Below are 14,308 nucleotides of genomic sequence, written 5' to 3'. Positions count from 1 at the left end.
TTATAGCATATACTGTGCCTAAATTATCTTGTCCAATTGTCATTTATCATATTGATCATCTGCTTCTTTGTCATTTTCATTATTTGCACTCTGTAGGAGTCTTCAGGGTCATCTGCCAGATCTCCTGTAAATTCTGTGTCCACCCGGATGCACAGATTTACTTATTTGGTAGACTTCAGTCAGTAAATCCAGTTTACTGGTGTGAATGAGAATCAAGTCTTTTCACGTTTGATTTAAGCATAAGGACACATAGCTGTTTGGCTGTGTTAGTGTCTCAGTGTGCACGGAGAGCTGAGATTAACTTTGTTTTGTTGGTTGTTTGCCACGGGGGGTGGGCGTTATTGGCATGTCATTTTTCATTATTGCTGAAATAACTAGATTGATGGTTTATTTTCTAGACAAAGTCTGCTTCATCTGGACAGTCAGCTGTTCTGTGTTTTGGCATGCAGAGATGAATAATGTCCCATCAAAGCTGATAGTAGCCAAAAAAGAACATCTTTGGAATGAGCTGGAACGTAGAACCAGAGCAAGACAGATGATTCTCTTCATTAATCGAGAACATTGATGCTTTAAACCCAAAGTGGAGCTTGACAAACCGTATGCCATCTTCATACAGGAACCCAGAAGCCTTTATCTGTACATTAAATGAATCTAAGGGGAAGAATAATTCATCAAAATCCATCATTTATTAATCAAAGATTTAATTTGTGTATCTATAAGATTCAACAGGAAAGAATAAGCTCTATCGATAAATGCCAAAAATACTGCAGTGATGACACAACTATTTCAGATCACTAAACATCGATGCAGTACGCTTTTATTTTGGGGTTTCAAAAGTTCCTCCTATGTTGGATTTGTGGATTAGACAAAAGATAAGATAAAAAATTCAGCCAAACCTAAAAAAAGGCAAGTCCTGGTCAATAAATTAAATAATGGGATGCGTGATGAAGGTCATAGTCCTGCCCATAATTGCTGATATTTCAGGAGACTGTTGATACCACATCAAGCCGCTGTCTTCACACAGATTCTGCAGTGAACCACTGCAGAACACTGTCTCTGTTCTCTGCCACCCATTTCATATTGGCTTTCGTCCTTTCAATGGACTGATCCACCGCCAGGGTGCCTGACCCTAGTCCTGTCCCCGCGTTGTCCTTCTTGAATTGTTCCAGCTGAGAAACAACACAAGATATTTCTTAATATCATTACCCGATATTGAAGTTACTTATTGTTTGTGTTTCAAATAAATTCGAGCTACTCAGCTCAATGTTAGCAAAACTCTGCCTCTCTTATTTGTACCCTGCAAACCTGCACAGCTCACTGGTACAGAAGATGAATGGCTTAAATGAGAAAATTCAAAGAATACAGAAGTCTGTCGCAGTGTAAAGTAAAATTATGTCAATTAGCTCAAGATGTATGGAAAAACATATGCATAAGGCATTTTAAAACATGCTTTGGACATAATTTAATATTATTATCAACACATGGTTGTCCGATGGTCAAGCTTGTTTTACCTGTCCGAGTTCAAACTCTGTTGAAAACCTCTTGGTCACGCCGTTGATGAGATCTGAAAAGGAGAAAGACCCCCCACCATACCTAGAGTTGGGAAACGAGAAACTTTATTAACATTTATCCAGAATCGAACATTAGCGGCACTAAAATAATTAACGAATCCAGTGTGGGTTTTCCAAATTCAACTCACTGAGAAAATATATAATTCCAGTTTGCTCGAACAAAGTCCCAGGCTAAAGGCTGTCCCACTACATTGTTGGCGATGTATATGATGGTGGAGGTAGCATCCTGTTTACGAATTTTACTGGGATCCAGTGTGTATTCCAGATACCTGGTACGCAAAAAGAAAACAACCAACCGAAGTTACTTATGAAAACAGCAAAAGTACAGATGTTTTGTAATTTCTTATTTTGCATGTAAAATAGAGGCAAGAACTGCATGTTATTACAATCTGTTAACGATTATTACTATTTAATAATTTCCATAATGCTTTGACTGTTATGTGCAGTCATTATCGTCATTGACACTTATAGTGACGTAAATGAAAGGGACTAGCTCATCCAATAAGAAATCCCAGCTGTCACACATACTAATGGAGTATATATGTCATATACATTACTGACTACTGGAAACTAGAAGTATTTGTCCTTAGCTGGTAAGTCGTCATTTTATGAAGTTACACGAGAAGATGAGCTGAAACTACCTGTTGAGCAGCCAGGGAAACGTGGTGCAGGCTAAGGCAGCTCTCAGCTTCTCTGCTTCTGATGCAATGGAGGCATTTTGGAACATTTTCCAGCCAAAGTTCCATTCCTCAACTCCTCCTTCAGCAATAGCACGGCAGTACACTGTGCTCCTCAAGTTGGGATGAATTCTGTTCACCGAAATCACAGAGGAATGCATTTAATGCTTTATATAACCTGCACCTTCATAATTCATTCATAATGCACTCATAGGACATTCAATGCATATTCATAATGCATTTATAATGTACTCATATAACATTCAGAGAATCTTCATAATGTATTCATAGAACATGAAGTACATTTTCATAATGCATTTGTAATGCAGTCACATAACAGTCAGTGCATTTTCATAATGTATTCATAGAACATTCAGTGAATATTCATAATACATTCATAATGCACTCGTAGAATATTCAGTGCATCTTCATAATGCATTCATAAAGCATTCATAGCACATTCATAAGCAGCATGTAAGTATACCTTAACATCCTAACATATAGTACCTAAACAGCTTTACTATACATTATACCATTAGCATTATATGAGATGCAAGTCAGGGAACTCACGGGTTGTAATTTGGATTCTGCATCCACTGTGTGTACCAGTCTTTAACCAAGTCCTTACAGTCCTTGAAACCAGTACTGCAGGCAATTTTTATTGCATTCACCTCATTGTACCTGTTCACATGACAATACTAGTGAAAATATATCCAACAGCATAATCTCTTCATAGGATTCAAATGCTCATGCTGTGTACCGAGTGGTCTTGGTCAGCAGAGATACTTACTGGTCCATATGCTTTTCAGGTACCATTGTCCAATTATCAGTGATTTGAGTGAAATGATCCCACAGAGGTCCGATCTGCTTCCCGAGGTAAGCCTATCAAAATACAGAAATAATAAAAAAAAAAGATTTGGAAAAAAACATCAAAGATGTATAATTAAATGTTAATTATACTATTAATAATTTATGTCATTAATTTCACAACTATCCAGCCTGAAATTGGTTGGATTTCAATATGAACCAACCTGCAGTGGCCCGTAGACTTCGGTGCGATCAAACATCAAGATGAAATAATCTAGGTTGTTAATGGCCACCTGCCATGGTATGTAATCTCTTTCCCTGTAGAGATACTTTGTTGTTCTCAGAGCCAGTGTCGTGTTCACAATTTTTGCCCTATGAAATGAATAAAAAAAAATGGCTTTATGCACATTACAAATCTCCTGGACATTTTTGGCCATTACTGCTAAAATTCCCACCTAGCCAGGTTGAAAGAATCGTCCAGTATTTGGCCCCTGTTGATAACCGGTATCTCCTGCACACGATGAAGACAAACACAAGTTCACACCCTGTAATATTCTCAGACCCTTTTTAGTAATTGCTGTCCAAGTAATTGCTGTCTAAAAGGTACAGTATCGCTCTCTGTAGCATGGCTTATCGCTTAATGAGTCAGAATTATGGCTTTTACCGCGTGGTTCTGCATGAGCTTGGCAAGGAGCCGTTCCCAGTTATTGTTGTCGTAGTTGACCCGGTAGTACCCAGTGACATTCAGGTTCGCAAGCAACCAGTCATTCTCATTTATTGACATTTCAGGTTTATTTTCTGTGTGAGGAAAAATTAAAGTGCTCAGGCTTCACAAAACTTCAGTACGGAGGTAGATTGTTCAGATCCAGAAAGTAAAAATCCAGACCAAGGTTTTGTTTAAACCAACCACTTAAGTATAAAGAGTCACAGTCACAAAGTACTCAACTGGTTGGTTGAAACAAAATCTTGGTCTGGATTTTTACTTTCTGGACCTGACCAGTACAGTGCAATCTTCCTCTGATGTAATGGCCCACACGTGAATATATCTGATAAGAATACATGGTAACATGGTTACCACGACACATGGTAATAATATATCTGATAATACTGAATTGCACTAGGTCAGGTCTTACCTTCTTTCTTCAGTAACCAGGTGTCTGGCTGCTCTATTCCCGTCTTCGTCCATTTTATGGGGACATACCACTGGTAACTTTCGTCCAAAAGCAATTACAGATATTATATAACACCCAGTACAGCTACCAGTAGAATGATTACACAGTATCTACAATTAAGCCTCTTCCCCTCATTTCAGTTCAACCTAAGTCAGACATACTTGAATTCAGATGGTCTGGTGACAACAGAATCAGGATCCAAGAGGAAATGTTTCTGAGAGACGGTTCCTGTGGTCGTGTTTATGGTCACCACTGGGAATCCCATCTGGAGAACCCAGCGGTCCATGATGTCACGGACTGTATTGGGTAATACGACTTCTGAGGTCTCCACAGCCTAAATATGACAAAATGAACAACTTATCCGCACTGCAGACATCACTCATTACATAAGTCTAACTATTTAAGTGTCATGTGAAAACATTATTGTTGTTCTTTTTGAATAAACCTTTTAACTTATAAGGAATTTCTTACGTGACCTGCTGTGAAAAGGTAATCCATCAGTGTTTCAGATAACAGCTAGCAGCAACCTACTAACAAGTAGCAGTTATGTCTAAGACTTTGATTTTAGGTCTTACGTCAAAATATCCATGTTTTGTTTACTTGAAGGAAACTTACTGTTTGAAGATGGTCCCAGAGGTCTGTATATACAGTGTTATTGTAGGCAAAATGATTCAGGTATGTCTGTGGAAAAGATGCTTTGTTTTAAGGATCGTATGTTACCTTATGCTAACTGTCATGATTGTATTGATTGTATATCAAATCTATACATCACCCCTAATAAAATCAGTACTTATACAGTACCAGTCAAAGGTTTGGACAATTGTGCTATTCTCTTCAGTTTAGAATAATTACAAAGACATTAAAACTATAACATATATAAAATATCAAATATGGAATTATGCACTGACCAAAAAATTATTAAGCAAAAAAATAGTAATGGGGGGGGGGGTGAGACTCAGAAGGTTGTCGGTTCAAATCCCGTAGTCTGGGCCTTAGTTGGGCCTTAACCTCAAGTGCTCCAGGGACTGGCTGACCCCACTGTCTCCTCTATCCCAGTTTCCTGAGGTGGCCTCCTGGGAGGCTTTTCCAGCTGTCCTGAAGGAGGTCCCACTCATTGGCCACTTTTCCGTCACTCTCTGCTCAAACTCCACTAAAACCATTTCTACTGGGTTTAGGGGAGGTGACCGGGCCATGTGATGCAACACTATCACTCTTCTTTGTAGATGGCTTGGCATGTCCAAACTTTTGAGTGGTACCACATATACAAGTTATTATGCTGGAGTTTTTGAAGAGTTGACTTGCTTTTATAAAACATATCAAGCAAAACTGGAACATACAGAATACTCTTCTGAGGATAATGTCTGTGACCAAAGCTGTAGCGTCAAAAACACAAACACATTTCCATGCAAACTGGTATTTGCACAGTGTAGCACTAGTTTGATCATAATGATTCCAACCGGCACCTGTGGGATGTGCAATAACTTTCAGGAGTTACAATGACTTACACTGAGCCCTTTGGAAAAGACCTCCTCTGTGAGGAACTCAGAGAGCATCCTCAATACTGATGCACCCTATGGAAAAAAAACATTCACACATATATATATATATATGTTTGTAGCTTTTTCAAAGACTAAATAACAGTATTAAATCTCAATACAACATTAAACTTTAAAGATATCGAATACAAATAATGAGGAGACCTTGCTGTAGGAGATAGCATCAAACAGCTCACTGATCTGCTCTGGCTTGTTGATCTCATCCTCCCTGGATGATAGAGGGTGGGAGGAGGCGAGGGCATCTATGGCAAATACTCGGTACATGTCTCCCGGAACAATCAGATCTTTCTGAGCAGGACAAGTAGAGAGAGAGTCATTGAACTGGACTAGCAAAAAGATGCAAAGAATTGCTTTCCCCAATGCCATGCTACAAAATGCAATGTGTGTCCCACAATGGGGGTCCGGATTTGGCTTGTGTTCTGTCAGGAAGGATTATATATAAGACTCCCCATCTGTCTCATTGTTCCACAGTGACATCTATTATTGGCACCAAGCCAGCAGGGCTATGAGAAGATCCCAGTGAGCTTCAGCACTCCACAAAGTGAAAAGAGGAAGCTGGCTGAAAGCTCACATCTGAGGGGATGCATGCAAGTCTCACCCCCTCCCCCCCAACCCGATATGTTATAAGCAAAAACTAGGGGAACAAAAATTTCTGTGACGTGCAAAAGTTATGAGCCAGTTTGTCTCCATCCATCCATTTTCCAAACCGCTCGTCCTACTGGGTCGCGGGGGATCCGGAACCTATCCCGGAAGCAATGGGCACGAGGCAGGGAACAACCCAGGACCCATTGCAGGGCACACTCACACACCATTCACTCTCACATGCATTCCTACGGGCAATTTAGCAAGTCCAATTAGCCTCAGCATGTTTTTGGACTGTGGGGGGAAACCGGAGTACCCGGAGGAAACCCCACGACGACATGGGGAGAACATGCAAACTCCACACACATGTGACCCAGGCGGAGACTCAAACCCGGGTCTCAGAGGTGTGAGGCAACAGTGATAACCACTGCACCACCATGTCGCCCCCCAGTTTGTCTCAAAACAGTTAAAACAAAATCTACTTGAATATTCATTTATATCACTTTGAAATTACTGTCCACTGTAGTCACCACACAGGAACCCTTTCAGATTAATGAAAGTCATACTCACAATATTCCAAAGGGGCTCAGCATGGTCTGCCCCAAGATACTCAACGTAAGATGCAAAGCCTTCATTCAGCCACAAGTCATTCCACCACTTCAATGTCACGAGGTTTCCGAACCACTGCATGGAGAATTCAGTGGAGATGGTCAAAAACTACATAGGGAAAACGTCACAGTGAGACACACAACGGAAAAGTGCTCGCCGCACTGCGCACCATGTGAGCCAGCTCATGAGAAATGATGGCAGCGATCTTCTCCTTGTTACCGTTAGACGAAACCAGGGGATCATAAAGAAGGCCTGTCTCTCTGTAGGTAATGAGCCCCCAGTTCTCCATCGCTCCAGCATTGAAGTCAGGCAGAGCAATCTGGTCTGAGACAGAATGATATTATATTATTTTCTAACGCTGTATAATTTACAGCAGTAGTCATCCACAAGTGACATTCCCGTTTAAATAATATAGAAAAATAATGCTTTACCAGACTTGGACAGAGGGTAAGGAGCATTATAATAAGTCTCAAAGAACTGAAGGATAGTGCCAGTAATATTAAGGGCATATTCTCCATGTCCATCGGCAATTGCTTTCCTGCGGGCCCAGATTCGGATCTAAAGAATATGCCAAACAGGAGAGTCAGATTGCATGTGTTAATGAGTCTAAATCATCATCAGATTAATGACGAGCTTTATGCTAGTGGCATGTATTCTTTTAAGATATGGAGTAAAACCATTACCAGAACATTGCCCTCCTGAGCAATGTTAGTGAAATCGCTGACGATAAATGCCAGCAGGTACGTTGACATCCTCTTCGTGGGCTCAAACGTGGTCAAAAGAAGAGAGGCTTCATTTATCACTTTGTCCTTTGTGCCTGGAAAAATGCAGGAAACACCAGCAAGCTCAGGTGGATTGGATTTCTCTGATACATGAATATTACAATAAGCATTCTGTGTCGTTGTTGTCTATTTTTAACTTACTTACAGACATTTTTTTTTAATATTAGACCTGGCTTTTTGCAGAGTAGTGGTCTGGAAAGCTACGGTCTACACTGACCAGTCTCCATGCCGTTTGACAGGGCCACTGTCCCAATGTCATGGATCAGAGTAATGTGGAAGACGGCTTTCATGGCTGGCTCATCAAAGCAGGGGAAGGCCTTCCTGGCATCTGCGGCCTGCATCTGTGTTGTAGCAACAACCCTAGACAATGGCAAGAAATCGAAAGGCTTGAAGGATCTGACATATTCAACGGCTTTTAGGGAGAGACACAAGATGGCTAGAATGCAAATATTGTTGATGTAATATGTGCGTATAACATTTTTCTTCCGTCCATCCATCATCCATTCATCCATCTATCCATCCATCCATTTCCTGTACCCACTTGTCTTATTCAGGGTGGTGGGGGTCCAGACCCTATTCCAGAAGCTACAGGCATAACCCATGATGGGGCGCCAACTCATCGCAGGGCACACTCACTCACACTCACTCACACACACACACACACACACACACACACCCTTATGTTGGTGTACTGGTGTACATATCTAAATGGGGACCTTCCATTCATTTCTATGGGAAAAACCCTAATCCCAGTCATGAAACCCTTAACCCCTACCCAGCCCTAACCCTAACCTTAACCTAACCCTAACCGTAACCTAACCCTAACCAAACAAAATAAAAGTCTTTTGGCATTTTCACTTTTTTTGATTGCATTCACAAATTTTTATAGAATTGAGGTTATTGAAATGGCAACCTGAAAAATGTCCCCAAAAATAAGGTACAGGTTTTACCACATTTTGGGGTCCCCAAATGTACCTATGCAAACCGCTCCCCCCCCCCCCCCCCCCCCCACACACACACACACACACACACAGGTTTGTGGGGACTCTCCATTCATTTCTATGGACATAACCCTATGTACTAAAAGAATGTCCCCACAAGGCCAAAATAACAGGTTTTTAATACATACATGCCCAAGCACCCATTTACTCCTATGGACAGCTTGGTACTGTAACTATAACAATTTTCAGCAATGTTGTATATAAGAGGGGATCCCCTGACCACCCATGTTCTAAAAATTGTTAAATGTACAGAATTACAGAGTAGCTGTGAATGATTTCTTTAATTCATTCATTAATTCGTCCCTGCATTTCCCAATAATCTATTAGCTAATGCGAGGGGTTAGTGAGCCTTGATAATATATCCAGGAATCATGAGGCAGTGGACCTATCACTAGCTCTCACACGTTAAGGGCAATTTTTACAAATGGTTTTGGACCAGGAGAAGAACCACACACTAATGCTAATAGGGCATATACATTCCAGACACCCAGAACCAAGCAAACCTATGGGTATAGAGAGATATAGAGGTGATACCACACCATTACTATCTATCCCGGAACACCACTTTTATTTTAAAATAAAATTCAATTTAATAACTGTATCTGAGAAATTTGCTCAGGGTCTTCTGGGTCTTTGTAAGTGATGAACGACAGATTGCTCTGTAGAAGTTAAATAGCTTCAGAAAAAACTGACTTACTTCTTCACGTCATCTTCATAATATTCACTCCTGTAGAAACCCCCAAGGTCATCAGCCAGCTCTCCTACAAATTCCGTGTCCAGTCGGTAAGACTTTCCAGGAATAAGATTGCCATTGAGCTGGATCACAAGAAACTGTGTCTCCAGTTTTAACCAGGTGGTGTCAATTGTCGGCGGGTTTAAGTTATCGATTCCAGTAAGAGTCGCATGGTGTCCATTATATTTTGTATAGTTCAACTTATTGGAGTGTATCAGGATCAGGTTAGTCTCCTTCAAGCATTTGAAGACAACAAAAGAGTTGCCTGTGAAGATGAAAATGCCATCTTTGTTTGGCTGAAGTCGAGGCCAAAGAGTTATGTTGTAGTACTCAGGTATTAGGCTATCTGGTAGCCTGTATTTGTCCCATGGTTCATTTGATGGTGCGGCCGTGGTGGATTCGGTAGTGGTGGGTCTTGGCTCTGGCTTGCCTTCAGTGGGCTTCACCTCATTCTTTGATTTCTCCTCAGCGTAGACGACCGATAAGGCAATGATGGTGGCCACAGCTGCTGCTCCCAGAATAATAGCTACCACCCCCACAGCCTTGCTGATGTAGAACCCTTTCCCCATGTCTTATGTTGTTCACAGTACAGAGTGAGGGACAGTATGGTTTTAGGGTTGAGGCTTCTTATTTACACTGTCCCTGGACTCTCCTCCCACCTGGGTTAATAGTTAATTTCCTAATATAGATTAGTGATGGTCGAAGGCCAAACAATGTTTATCACTTTTCAGCGTGATAATAAGGATTGGAGTTGCTGAAAAAAAAAAACACACACATACTGCATTCCAAGTCCAGATGCAGAACAGCAAATCAGTACATTGGAAATTGTTCTAAGACCAACATCTTACTCAATGAGGAGCTAATGGAACAAAATATTTTTATAAACACAAAATAGCCCCTAGGAGGTTCTATTTCATTAGCGCAAAACTTTTTTTTGCAGAAAAATATTACAGCTTTCTTTCAGTGTTAAATAAGCGCCATTATATATCATTCTTCAGGAAAGGAGATTCAATGATGACAATCTCCAATCAAGTGTTTAATAATTAGTGAAATAAAACCTCCTAAGGGCTAACGCATTTAGGAGCGTCCGGCAGGGGGGTCACTGACCGCACCTGCCAGCCATAGACAGGAAACAGTGCCGGGACAGAGCACTGAAAATAATAAAAGACCCCTCCCACCCCCCGCAATGGCCTCCTCTCGCTGCTGTGGTTAGGCAGCCGCTTCTGCAGCCGGAAGGCCAGCAGGGAGAGAATAAAGAACAGCTTACACCCTCAGGCCGTCCGTGTCCCGAACGAAGACAATCCACAGCTATCAGGTCACTTAACTTCACGTCTCACACTTTTACCATCCCGTACTGACATTATACATCATTGTACGGCTGCTGCCGCACTGCTCACCGTCGTCTATTTTGCAGTCATTTTTCCTATTTATTCAGTTTTTTATTCTCATTTATAATTTTTTGTTACTTTGTTTTCCTTTGTAATGCATACTTCCTTCACAACAAACCACAAAGGAAGCAGAAACCTATTTCGCTACAAAGTAATATTATGTATGATTGTGTACAGCGACAAATAAAACTTGAAACTTAAGTATTTCCCAACCAATCCAGTCACTAACTACGTCTGTTTCTCTCTGTCTCAACGTCCCTGTCGTAAAATGTCATGTGAATATTATTTTTATATCTTTTAGGATTCTTGTATTCTATTTATTTATTGCCTCTCACCTGCATCACAAGAACGTACTTCAGCTTCATGTATGACTCCAGGCATCAAATATCGAAAGCTGAAAACAAAGGATTCTTTGACTTTGACCAATTAGTCTTTTCCATTCTGTATTCAGGAGATGTGTGACGTGTGCTGTGGGGTTAAATATGCTGGTTTTTTGTTCCATATGAAATAAGGCCCCTTTCACTTGACAGGCTGAATTTGTGAGTTGTCAAAACAAATATGGAGGAACTGTACACGCGATGTCACTGAGACCCCCTTAGAAACCCAGCCGACAGCTAGACGAGACACAAGCCGATATGTATGCTTTTACTGGAAAAATGTATCTACAAGGTAGTTGTTTGAATTATGGATGGATAATCCATTGACTGGAAACTATGGCACAGAGATCGAAGTCCGAGGCATTTAAAATGTGACAAGGGGACTTCGTGTGCAATTGCAACTATAAAGTCAAGCTTTACAACTTCATATCATGTAATCTCAAAGTGCGCTTCAATTTATCACCCTCAGTGTGGAATTATTGGCGTTTCCCGATCACCGGTGTCAGACCATCACAGATAACAGAAGCTCTAATCTGCATGTCCAGCTGCTAAAACCAGATAAATAGATTATTCTCACTATTAATTATGTTTATCCCACCTTTATTTCCTGCTTAGTTACAGTAGCTAGCAGTTAGCACTCACGTGGATATACAGACGCTCCTCTACTTACGAACATTCGACTTACGAACTTTCAGACATATGAACCAAGAGGACTGTAAGTCCAAATTGTGTTCATTGGGCTCCCGTTTCCTGTGCGCAACATAAATTTTCTTTTCTGTGAGAAAATTCCGCCTAGTACGACTTCTGGCCGCTACTCCCGCCGCGCAGCAGCGTAGCGTGCGTACTCCCAGCATCCTAGTTCTTTGTACTTGCGTATACCATTAAAATGATGTTGGATAACGACTTACGAACATTTCAAGTTACAAACAGCCGTTCCGAACGTATCTCATTCATAAGTAGAGGAGTGTCTGTACTCAAAACAGGGTTATGATAATTCTGAATGTATATATGCTGTATAAAGCAGGATGTGGGACACATCATGGACACCAATTCACCACAGGAGTTTCTCTCTCTCTCTCTCACACACACACACACACACACACACACACACACACACAGTTCAACCTTCAAATTACATAAATAGCATATTTGTAAGTTACCATGTGAGTGGAGGTCATAGTCTTGAGCCAGTTCAATGAAATACATGATACATTCACACACCAGAGGCAATTTAGAGTCACCAACTTCATTAAAGGGGTTAGGCTATTTAAGGGTACTTAAGAAATTGTTTATCTCGGCAAATATTGGTTGAACAAAACCACAGCCTTCATATTTTTTGCTGCTATAATATGTAATTAATGTTTAATCCTTAATATTAGTAAAACTTCAAAAGGCACGTGCAGTAAACTTGATGAAAAGCGTGGAACAAAAAAGAACGATAAAGGGTTATTATTAGGGATGATAATGATGCAGAATCACGTGGTAACAGACCATGAAGTTATAGTCAGTAAAAACTTCACAAGGCTTATCTTCCAACCTTTGATATGCTCATAACTATGGGGCAGTTAAAGATTTCATTGACGTTCCAATATCACTGCAGAACACTGTGGCTTGGATTGGAATCAAAGACGCACTTTAACTTCCTTTGTTTCCCAGCGTTCTGATGCCTCAGCATCCTGCATAAGTTACTGCAGTCTTTGGTGCTAAGAACAGTTAATCATCACAAATGTCTAACCGTCCAAGCCAGACGGAAAACAGACGCTACAAAGAAATAGAGAATGAGCAGCACCTTAACATGGCAGGATGTTTCAGAAAGAAACCCACCAGTAAATTTCAGCAAACCATTCTGAAAAATTGTGCTAAAGCTAAAAAAATTATAGTAATTTTAAAAAATAAGAACAGGAATTGGAATGAGACTGCCACTCCTTCTGGGTGGTTTTCTAAGGACCTGGAGATGTTCAATCATTGCCAGGGTCCATCAGTGCATGTCCCCAGCCAAGGGCACCGTCTTTCATTGCTGACGCCTTAAAAACCTGACAAGCTTTTATAATGACCTCGATCCTCTTCACTGCCCACACATACAGTCTCTCTAGGTGTCTGTTTCGGTGTACAAAAATTCACCAGAATTTTTTTTTAATGTATTCACAGATTTTTATAAAAACCAAGTTTCCCCTTGTGGGGAATAAAAAGTTGTCCCCACAATGTCAGAAGTTTTTTTTTTATCACATTGTGGGGACATGTGGTCTCTACAATGTAATAAATACATGACCACACACACATAGGGTGTGGGGGCAGGAATTCAGTCTGCACACCTGCAGGTGTGACATTACAACACCACACTTTAAATACTTTACTTTAACGGATCATTTACAGATTAACACTATCAGCTTTTTATTTCAGGCTCTTCATAGAGATCATCCAGGCTAAACCATGCCATGTAATGAACTGCAATTGTAAACCGCTTTTCCTATATTTATGAAAGCAAAGTATTCATGCTATTAAACACTATTAAAAGCTAAGCATCACTGTTACAGGGGATTTATCTTTCCCTCTTTATTCCAGCCCCCAAAAAAGAAAAATAATAATGATGACATACCAAGTGATTCCATAATATATTCTTTAATGGTGTATGTCCAGGGCACAAGGGAACTGGTAGGGGAACACAGGCTCCCCCAACTTAAAGCATTTATATACAATAAAAAACCCACTTACTCAAAGTAGAGAGAGTGGGAGGAGTATCTAGTCAACATTTACCAAATTGCAGAGCTTAGCCAAGTGGAGGACGGCACAGTGACACAGAGAATGAGAGACTACATCTGGCCAGTAAAGCTGCGAGTAACGGAGGACAGTCTACAGCACAAATTGTAAGGACAGCTTGGTCACAGGACTCCAAACCTCTGTCTTCTGCAATCATACTGTACTTCACACAGCGAAAGACCTTGTGTTCATTCCTGGACCTGCACTTTAAGGCACCTTGCATAAGTATTCACCCCCTTGACCTTTTCTAGATTTTTTACTATAGAGTTAGAACCAGAAAGTGATACAGCTTTAAC

The 14,308-nt window shown here is 40.7% G+C and overlaps 1 protein-coding gene across 1 annotated transcript; it reads right to left on the bottom strand.

The window, feature by feature from the left end:
• Nucleotides 1–667: 667 nt before the first annotated feature.
• LOC125706073 (aminopeptidase N-like) lies at nucleotides 668–10,104 on the bottom strand. Its single transcript, XM_048972558.1, has 20 exons — nucleotides 9,455–10,104; nucleotides 7,974–8,116; nucleotides 7,658–7,791; nucleotides 7,406–7,532; nucleotides 7,144–7,298; nucleotides 6,936–7,049; nucleotides 5,928–6,071; nucleotides 5,733–5,798; nucleotides 4,843–4,908; nucleotides 4,389–4,561; nucleotides 4,189–4,265; nucleotides 3,720–3,853; nucleotides 3,511–3,566; nucleotides 3,280–3,427; nucleotides 3,039–3,130; nucleotides 2,819–2,929; nucleotides 2,213–2,380; nucleotides 1,700–1,840; nucleotides 1,512–1,593; nucleotides 668–1,169 (listed from the first exon to the last, which is right to left on the bottom strand). Exons 1-20 carry the CDS (start codon nucleotides 10,057–10,059, stop codon nucleotides 1,017–1,019), a joined length of 2,889 nt encoding a protein of 962 aa, XP_048828515.1. The 5' UTR covers nucleotides 10,060–10,104; the 3' UTR covers nucleotides 668–1,016.
• Between the last annotated feature and the right edge of the window lie 4,204 nt (nucleotides 10,105–14,308).

Source organism: Brienomyrus brachyistius, chromosome 13, assembly GCF_023856365.1.
Source record: "Brienomyrus brachyistius isolate T26 chromosome 13, BBRACH_0.4, whole genome shotgun sequence".
In the NCBI taxonomy this organism is placed as follows: domain Eukaryota; kingdom Metazoa; phylum Chordata; class Actinopteri; order Osteoglossiformes; family Mormyridae; genus Brienomyrus; species Brienomyrus brachyistius.
Note: the sequence above shows the minus strand (reverse complement) of the source record. Positions and strands in the feature narration are given on the sequence as shown.